General features: G+C 47.0%; 2 protein-coding genes across 14 annotated transcripts in view; one reads left to right on the plus strand and one right to left on the minus strand.

Annotated features, from left to right (window-relative positions):
* Window positions 1-9,976, plus strand: part of LOC108387222 (zinc finger protein 525-like) — an 85,479-nt gene that overhangs the window by 58,597 nt on the left and 16,906 nt on the right. For 3 of the 13 annotated variants that reach the window (XR_012126840.1, XR_012126839.1, XR_012126838.1), the window contains exons 3-4: window positions 1,445-1,556; window positions 6,766-7,154. Coding sequence is in view for 5 of the 13 variants with exons in the window: in XM_073226448.1 (XP_073082549.1) it covers window positions 1,445-1,556; window positions 6,766-6,848 (195 nt within the window). In the remaining 8 variants the exon portion in view is untranslated. Of the gene's footprint in view, window positions 1-1,444; window positions 1,557-6,765; window positions 9,966-9,976 lie in introns of those variants that run through there. The other 10 variants (XR_012126841.1, XM_073226447.1, XR_012126835.1 and 7 more) reach the window with 9 other exon arrangements.
* On the minus strand, window positions 1,552-6,602 carry LOC118973823 (zinc finger protein 534-like; the record flags this gene model as incomplete). The annotated part of the gene is made up of 2 exons (XM_073226319.1): window positions 1,552-4,098; window positions 6,477-6,602. Coding segments are annotated over 2 exons (345 nt in total), but the record flags the coding sequence as incomplete, so codon positions are not given.

Consider the following 9,976-nt stretch of genomic DNA (forward strand, 5'->3'; position numbering starts at 1 on the left):
TGAGGGGCATAAAGAAAAAGACTAGATGGATATGAAAAGAATTTGAGAGACCTGTAGGATACCACCAAGTGGACCAATAGGTGCGTATTGTGAGTCACAAAAAGACAGGAGAAAGAAAGATTATTAGAAATATAGTAAAAAATTTCTTAAAGGTGAATAAAGACATGTTCTACAAATCGCAGAACTCAATGAACTGCAAGTAGGATAACTCAAAGAGATCCACACCTTGACAAATTATAATCAAACTGTTGAAAGTCAAAGGCAGAGAGAATCTTGAAAGCAGCAAGGGAGAAGGTACTCATCATATACGGGGGAGCAACAGGTTGAAGGGCTGATTTCTCAGCCAAAATCACAGAGTCCAGACACAGTGGGATGATGTATTTCAAATGCTGGTACAGAAAAAAACTGTCAACCAATTCCATTAGTGAAATTCTTTTAAAAATGAGGCAGAAATGAAGACTGCCAAGAACAAAAGGGGAGAGACTTCCTTATAACTAGACTTCCCTTCAATAAAAAGAGGGAACACTTCTTAATTGATTCTGAGGCCAACATTACAATACCAAAGCCAAATAAAGGCATCTGAAGAAAACTACAGACCAATTTCCCTGCTGAATATAGATGCAAAAAATCCTTGACAGAATACTGGCCAAATGAATATAAAGCATATTAAGATTACATACCATAAGGAAAGTGACTTACTCCAAGAGTTCAAAGTGGTTCACCAAAGAAATCTACCAATGTAAAAACCCACACTAATAGTAAGAAAAGAGAAAAAAAAAAAGTAAAGGAAAAAAGCCCTACACAATCATCTCTTTGCATACAGAATTGCTATTTGACTATTTTCATGATAAAAACACTTAGCATACTAAAATAGAAGTAAAATTCCTCAACACCATACAGATCATTTTTGAAAACCCACAGCTAATATCATAGTCAATGGTGAAAGAATAAAGGCTTCCGCCCTAAATAAGGAAAAAGACAGGGGTGTCAACTTCCATCACTGCTACCTAATGCTGTACTGGAAATTCTACATTATTAGGCAAGAAAAGGAAATTAAAGTATACAAACTAGAGAAGAAAAAGGCAGATTATCTCTGTATGTATAGAAAGCTCCGCAAAACACACACACACAACCATTTAGCATGATAAATGTCAGAAAAGTTGCAGGATACAGTATCAACACATGAAAATCAGATGTATTTCATACTCCAAAAAGAACTGAAAAGGAAATTCAAAAAGTAATTCCATGAATAATGTTAACATTCAGATAATAAAATACTAGGAATAGTTTCACCAAGGAGATGAAAGACATGTAGATGGATGACTACACAGTATTTTTGAGAATTAAAGAATACCTAAATAAATGGAAAGATAGTCTGTATTTGTGGATTAGAAGATTTCATATTTTTGAAGATGGTAATATTCACAACTTTGGTGGCCTACAGATTCTACATAGACACTATCAGAATTCCAAGAATGATTTTGGAGAAATGGAAAAGATGACCAAATTCATGTGGAACTGCTTGGGCCCTGAAGAATCAAGACAACACTGGAAAGGTATCTACAGAACAGAGAGACAGGATGTAGACCGGGAGTTTCCAGGGACTGGGGACAGAAGGAAATGTGCAGAACGCTTAATGGGTGATGGATGCTACCCTGGAGTGATGGAAACGCTGTGGAACCAGTAGAGGTGGCAGCTGTACAATTGATAAATGCACATTTTAAATGCCCCCAAATAGTTGACTTTAAAACGCTTAATTTTATGTTACATGAATTCACTTTAATAACTGTTTTTTTCAAAATAACATAAGTGATTACTTTCACAATGTCTTTTTAAAATTGATATTTGCCAATAATGACATGTTGAAAGTTTGAAGCCAAGTCTCTTTATTATTATAAAAAATGATAGTTTCTCTTAGAATTTCAGATAATGGGAGGAGGCCAGCCTATCCCTGGCTCTCACATGAAAAAGACCTGACGGATGTACTCCTACTGTATGAACTAGTAAACAGAACTATCACAAATAAAATTTAATGTGCACAAGCCCAAAATGAATGACCGACTTCACAAAGATCATCAGGATGTAGTCCCTTTACGGGCCATACGACCAGGAGCGCGAATGACTTCTAGCGGAGGCAGAACCACTAACAGCGGCAATGAATCGCCAAAACAGGTTTTGACAGTTCAGGAGATGCATGGAGGAGATGGGCTGTGCAGAGGGGACCAGTGACATAAGCGGCCGGTGACACCTGACCAGAGAGCGACAGGAGAGCGGTGGGATATGGGTCAACAAGGACAAGGTGACCTTCACACAGAATTCAGGTCAAGTGGAAGGATGGGAACAAAACAGTCCTCATGGGTTAATGTCCAAAACTTAAAAGCAGTTTCCAGCATGTTAGAAATGCTGTGGGGAAAACTACTGTAAGTAATGGTGATGAGTAAGTACATGTAGTCCGAGAAATTGGCTATGTTTCCCATAAAATAAAATCAGATATTTAAGTATTAGTTTAGAATACCCCAAGTTTAGGTGGTGAGTCTAGACAGGGATTTGATTTATTACATTACAGCAGTTGGGCCAAAATACAAAAAGTCCATAATATTCACACAAAACCCAACGGTATGTTTAGAAAACTTCAAAGATACCAAAGGAAAACTTGGTTTTTCCTGTAACACATCACCACCAATCAATGTAATCGCGCATTTCTGGGATGAAGATAGTACCTTAACGACAAAGTATATTCTCAAATAGCCAGTATTTGCCATTTTAAAATTCCAAGTTGATTCAAACAAAGTATTTGTTAATAGTAGGTATCAAGTTGAGCAAAACAGATGTAAAAGAAATAACTTTGATATTTTAGTAAACTAGAGATATGTGTGTTTGGGGGAAACTACTGCTGAGCCGTAACCCTCAACACTCAAGAAGGGAATTTTGTAAAATACATTCATTCCTTGATCTAACAGTCCCACAAATTACAGACACAAAACAAATAATACTATGAATGTCATCGAGTATATGTGATGAATGATGAAATAAAGAGATGACAAATTCACGTGTAATACATGGAAATGTGGACTTAGAACTGAGCCCAGACTGAGAGGCCAAGGAAGGAAGAGGTCCCCTTGTGGAGGCCCTTCCTGTGCCCCCCCGGGCCGACCCGGAGGAGGGCAGCAGGGCGGCAGGGGGATGCTGCGGGTCGGGGTGGAGACCCGCCTCTGTCCTCGCCCGGGCTGGACGGAGGGCCCCTGCGGGGAGGGCGGGCACTTCACGCATGAAGACAGTGCCGGTACCCGGGGAAGAAGTGGTTCCTCTGGCAGCTCACAGGAAATAAACTTGCAGTTTCTAACAGACCTCTCACTTTGGGGAAGAATCCCCCAAGGAGTGCTGATGGGGCCCCTTCCTCTCTGCCACCTGGGCCCTCGCGTCCACACCTTTGATCCATTCCCACCCACCGGGGTTTGCCCACCATTTTCACCTCCCTCTTCACAGTCTGGGCCTCCCCTTGCTCTAAAGTGGAGCTACGTGCGCTCGGAAGGGGCCTCCTGCCTGTGCGGGAAGAGGCAGAGGCGGGCGGCCTTCCTGTGACGGAGTCCCAGCCCTGGGCTCCCCGGGACGCAGGGACATGGCGGACGGGCGTAAAGCGACTGCGCTAGCTTTCCAGAGTGTCTCCTCCCACGAACACTCTGAGTGCACAGAGTCGGCTCTTTTCCCAGAACCGTGACCCCAAAGGAGGGGCGGAACCGGGCAGTCAGACGTCGGACCGTTTTCCGACAGGGCTTCCTGCCGCCTCGGCTTCTAGAACCACCAGCCCAGCCCCTGACGGGGGAAGTTCTGAGTCCGGATCCTGCATTGTGAGGCTTTCATTCCTAAATTGACCCGGCTTCACCCCGGGCGAGCGAGCGGGCCCCCAAGACACAAGACAACGCAGACGCCCAGGGGCAGCCCCCAGCTTCTGGAACGAAGCCCATCCTCACCCAGGAAGACCAGGTTGCTGTAGGTCTCCTGCATCACGTCCCGGTACAAGGCCCGCTGGGCGGGCGCCAGGCATTCCCACTCCTCCTCGGAGAATTCGATGGCCACGTCCCTGAAGGTCAGCAGCCCCTGGAACGGAAACACATTTCCAAGGGGCCATTAGGAGAGGACTTACAGGGAAGGGAAGCGGGACCGCGGTCATTTAGAAAGGAGTGTTCTGACAGCTCCACCAAGGATTGTTTTGAGTGAGTCCTAGATCCCTAATTCTCCTTTATTCTTACACTTTTCCATTAGAGGATGACATCACCTGAATTACCAGGATCTTAGAATTTTGTGCAATACAAAACATACACGTGAAAAAAATTCAGCAGTGGGCACACAAGTTGTAGACATTACTCTCCCTACACCAAACGGCGGCTAATTTCTAGGCGAGCTAGGCCGTGAGCGCCTTCACGAGAGCAAGTCCACCGCAGCTTCAGGTCCGAACTGAAAAGATGGGGTGATGGGAGGGGTACCGAGTAAGCAGCAGGTGTTATGAGCACTCCCCACACCAGAAGCGTCACTCCTGACACTTCACAAGTATTAACTCTTACAAAGCAGCTCACCAGAGATTTCTTCTCACTTTAAAGACAACCCGCAGGACCCGCTCTGTCAAAGGCACTCTAAGAAACTTGCCTTGGGTCAACTAGCGAATAAACGGCCGTCAGCACCTGAACCCGGGGCTCACCCCAGAACCAGCCCTGCGGCATCACACAGTCGGGCAAGACGGACGGCTTCCTCACTGAGAAGGCCCCAAACAAGCTGGAGGCAGAAAACGGGGGCCTGGCACCGGGGCAGCACATCCGCACGCACATTCACACAGCGAGCTACCATTCATACTGCTGTTGACTCGTTATGCAGAAGAAACTCGAGGCCATGGAAGACACGTAAGACATAGTTCCAAACTTAAAACGTACTTGTGAGATGATGCGATGACATGCCATGGGTTCCTGGTCACAGACACAAACACGTACACTGAAATACCCGAAATAAATGTAGCTGCCACCAGGTGAAGCTTCACCACATTTTCGGTACAATGAGCATATATACATGGTACTGAATGTAAATAAGACTGTCTACATTATTCTGTATTAGCCTAGCTATAAAAACAACGCTGCAAAAATAAAATAAAATAAAACAAGAGCCCCTACCTTCAATCTTCCTTAAATGCACACATGCGAAGATGCCAGGCGGCAGCTGCGCGGCGCTGTGCGGTGCGGGGGGCAGGCCCGGGGCGAGCGCGAGCCCACCGCAGGGCAGGAGCGAGAGCGCCCCGGCCCGAGTGGCCGTTCGGGACCCAGAAGACGAGCGGCGGCCCGAGAACATGCCTCACCTGGGAGAGAGCCATTCCTGACTCCTGTCCTTCCTCGCCTCCTCTGGGCCGCCTTCTCAGGCCAGCTGAGTCTTGACAGGCCAGTCTTGAGTGTCAAAGATGCGCTGGTCAATGCTTCTGACCAACACAGTCCTCCTGTTCCGCAACCGCGCGCAGGGAGGACCTCACCATGTGGGGAAAAGGGCCGCCCGCTGCCCGCTGCTCAGGCTCGGACACGGGCGCCGCCGGCCGAGGCTTGGCTGCAGAACCTGCTCCCCTCCTCGGCGCCCTCGCACCGGCCACAGCGGTGGGGAACTGCGCCGGACCGACCCTCGAAGCCACAGCCCCGGCCCTGGTCACCCCCTGCGGAGGGCAGCCGCCTTCTCTCCCGATTAGGGGCCGCCTCCCGTCCTCAGATGGAGGACCGAGAGCCTGGGGGACAGACAGCGGAGTCGCCTAGACACTTGAAGCGTCATGAGGCTCGCCCGTCTCCCCGGACCCTGGGGGGAAGCCTGGGGACTGGGCACAGGGGTGTCTGCAGAAGCGTCTCAGCCATCCAGTCAAGTCCCGGCTGAGCGCCCCCAGAGGAGGCAAGCCCGGCACACTTCCACCTGCGGGCTCTGCCCTCTGCTGGGGCCCCGTCCCGTCTCCGGACAGCGGAGGAGAAGGGGCGGAAACACGCAGAGTAGGCGCTGCGGACCCGGCGGGGGCAGGGCGTGGCTGGAGTGGGAGGTGATCGCGTGGAGAAGGTACCGGAACGGGGGCTGGGGGAGGAAGGTCAGCGGAGCTCCAGGCACAGGGGCCCGTGGGGAAGCCCCGAGGCGGTGCGGCCGCGGCCCCGGGAAGGGCAGACGCTGGGGCTCCGCCCCAGCCGAGGGGAGGAGACGAGCAGGAGGTGAGGTCACAGGGGCTTTGGGGGGCGCCGAGCAGGACTCGGGCGGCTGCGGGCGCGGGGCAGCAGGAGGGCGGCGGGGCCTGCGAGCCCCAGGGCCACCCGCCCGGCCGGCCCGGCGCGGGGAGCAGGAGGCGGCCTGCCCAGAGGACGAGCCCCAGGCGCCAACGGCCTCAGGGGTTCTCCGGAAACGAAAGCGCGGGTGCGGGGTGTTCACGTCCGCGGCGACCCCCAGACCGCAGGCGCGAAAGGCCGCGAACTCACACGCTCGGGTTTAAAGCGGAAAGACCGACACTTCCAGGCGCCGGCCGGGCCCTCACTCCGCGAGAGCCGCTTCCGCGTCTGCCAGAAACTGCGCGTGCGCGCCGCTGGGGCGTCGGGCCCGGCGGGGCGTGTGCGGCCGCGGGAGGGCGGGGCGGGGCGGGGCGCTCCGCGGCCGCTGGGTCCCAGGGCCTCCCGCTCCCGCAATTTGCTACCGTTAGACTTTGTTTCGCGTCCCGTGGAACAGGGCTGCCCCCTGCTTATTCTAACTCAAGGTTTCAAACTGTTTCAGGTGAAAGCTTAGAGCTGTGCCAGCCGCCCAGTGGAAAGCATCCCAGCTTACGTTTAACATTTGGAAAACGGCTGTTAAGCTAAAGCTTTTTGCGAACGGGTGAGGCTCGCGTCTCGGGAGAGGCCAGCGGGACTCGGCGGGCTGGGAGCGCGGACCTCCGTGCGGTTGCAGCGGGGACAATCAACTCGGATGCTTTCACCCAGGAACGTCTCCTGCAATTAGAATTGCACTTGTCCGTGCAGGGATGCAAACTTGAATGTGAGAAGCAAAACTGCCTGAGCGAATGTGCCGACATCCGTCAGAGCATCTTCACGCTTGTTCCCCATCCGCTCACCCTGTGCCCAGTTCCAGAGCAAGACCTGGGCTGAGGGAGTTGGAGGATGACGCAGGTAATAATTTCGGCCTCTGGTCATTGCTTTTTAAAGAGAAAAAGCAGTAACTTAAAAAAAATAGATGTTAAGTTTGCATCGTTCTTTATACTTACCACTATTACACACTAGGTGAGTGGCACTCAAATACGTTTGAGGTAAACCTTTGTGACAATTCATTTATCAATAATTTCTAAATACAATTTCAAAGTCCTTACACATGTATTCAACAAGACAATTATATTTGTTCATCTAAGGAATAGTTTTGTAATGTTTCCAGGGACATTCGATGGGGATATGTTTTCTTTTATATGAACTCTAAAGAATGAAAAGCTAGATTATCAAATTTCCCATGGTTTCATACATAACCATCAACAATGTTTAAGGCAAGACCATGAGTTTATACCATGAAATATATGTTTGTTTTCAAATCCATGCATATGGGAGATTTCTCTTCAGGAAGAATTTTTTGACAAGCTTACTTAAGGCATTTCTGGATTAAAAAAAAAACCTTTTTAACATACCTTAAGTTTATAAGGAACTTGATGTACACATCTTTTAATGACATTGAAGGGTCCCCCGTCTTATTTATGGCTATGTTGTGTCTGTTCCTGTCATATATACAAGACATCATTGTATTTTGGAAGATGCTGCCTAAATTACCCAAGGTCTATGTAACTGTTATGTTGAACCAGGAGAACTCAGAGGCTAAAAAAAACCCTTTTTCCCTTTGCCATTTTTCTGAAGCTCATGGAAAAACCCAGCAGCCAACATCACAAATTTTTATGATCATGACCAGACAATTATAACTAATTAAAATGTCAGAGCCAGATAACATTCAAAACTGTGTATTATCCTGGCATTCTCTCTTCTACCAATTGAGCTCCAGACAGGGGACGTTCTTTTCCCCCCATAGTCCCTTCCTCTTTCTCATTCCAAGGTTTCTACTGGATGACTTGATAGCTTCATGACTCTGTTCTAAAGTCAAAAAATAAAAAAGGAAAAATAGAGGAAATAACCTCTCCTGATGTTTGCATAGTAGCATGAGTTGTGACACTCCCTGAATACCTAGCCAGGCCACTTACCACTCTGCCTTCACCTTCACTTTGTGCAAAGCCGGAGGAAATCAGTCACGGTTTTCTCAGGTACTTTATTCCCCAGTACATGTGGACAACTTGAAAAGCCCTTCTTCCACACACACCTTTTTTTCTGTCATTCCCCATGCTTTTGGCATTTCTGTGGTTTATCCCATTCTCCCTTGCCCTAGTCCACTGAGACTCATACTTATGCTTTTAAATGCTGTATGATTCTCACTGAAGTCTGCCAGTAAGTAAAACCTATATAGAATTTGGAAAGCAGAAGTAAAGCAGAGAATGTCAATCTCAGAAGAATCCAGTGACCAGGTTAAAAGACTTTGATAAAACCTCCCCACCATCTCTGACGACACATCTAAGGCAGTCAGAAGCAGTAACTTCTTAGATATATCCATGATCGTCGGCTTCCACCCATCCTAGGATTTCAGTATGTAGTTGCCAGTGAGTATCTCTATGATCCACCATTCTTCCATACATTTCATTGCTCATACTCCTTCCAAATCCTTTCCTTTGTATAATAATGCTTACTCTCAAATAATTGTAGTTTTCCCGACCAAAGAGTGTTACAATCATTCAAATAATACCATTCCTGTTTCCAAAGTTAACCAGCATGACCATAATTTGTCTCATAGTCCTTTGGTCTTCCTACCATTACAACTCAATCAAAGAGTGTTTCTCATGTTATTTTAAAATCTAGTAAAGCAACTCTGATGCTTAAAAATAGATGGGACAACTGAGTATCTACACGGAAAAGAATGAAGTTGGACCCCTGTATCACACCACATACAAAAGTCATTCAAATCGAATCAAAGAACTTAATGAAATAACTATAACTATGAAATACTTGGAAGAAAACATAGATATAAATTTTCCAACATCGGAAGTGTATCTAAGAACCAAAACTCAGGCAACCCCTCCCCCAAATTTAAAACTTGTGTCAAAGGACATTACCAATAAAGTGCAAAGACAATCCACAAAACAGGAGAAAAGATTTTCAAATCATATAGCCAATAAAGGGTATAAAAATTCTTAAACAAGAACAAAAGAACTCAATTTAAAAACAAAGCACGGCATTTGAACTTCTTCAAGGTATATCAATGGCCAAGAAACACATGAAAAGATACTCAACATCAGTCACTAGAGAATACTGATCAAAACGATACCCCTTTATCTGCTGGGATAGCTATAATCTAAAAGATGGAAAATAACTATTAATGAGGAAGTGAAGAAACTGAAACCTTTGTGCATCACTGGTGGGAATGGAAAATCATGCAGTTGCTTTAGAAAAGTTTGGCAGTTCCTCAAAAAGATGAAACTGAGTTCTTATTCTTGTGACACAGCAATTCCATCCCTATTTATAGACCCGAGAACTGAAAATGTTCACCAGAAACAAACACAGAAAACTTTGTAAATGACATAGCCAAGAAGTGGAAGGAGCCCAACGAATTTTCCACAATGAAATATTATTCAGCCATAAAAGGGAATGAAGTATCACCCATGACATGGATGAGCTTTGAAAACGTATCTCACTGAAAGCAGGTAGGCATGAGAGGCAATAATAGACTGCATGGCTTCACGTACATGAAATGTTCAGAACAGGGACAGATTCTGACAGGGGGCTGGGACAGGAGTGCGAAAGGGTGGGCTTTCCTTTTGAGTGATGGAAATGTTCTGAAGTTAGTGCTGATGCTTTTACAAAATTATGAAACCCATTTAATTGTACATTGTCAAGGGGTCAACTTTATGGCA

This window comes from Manis javanica, chromosome 17, assembly GCF_040802235.1.
Source record: "Manis javanica isolate MJ-LG chromosome 17, MJ_LKY, whole genome shotgun sequence".
NCBI lineage: Eukaryota > Metazoa > Chordata > Mammalia > Pholidota > Manidae > Manis > Manis javanica.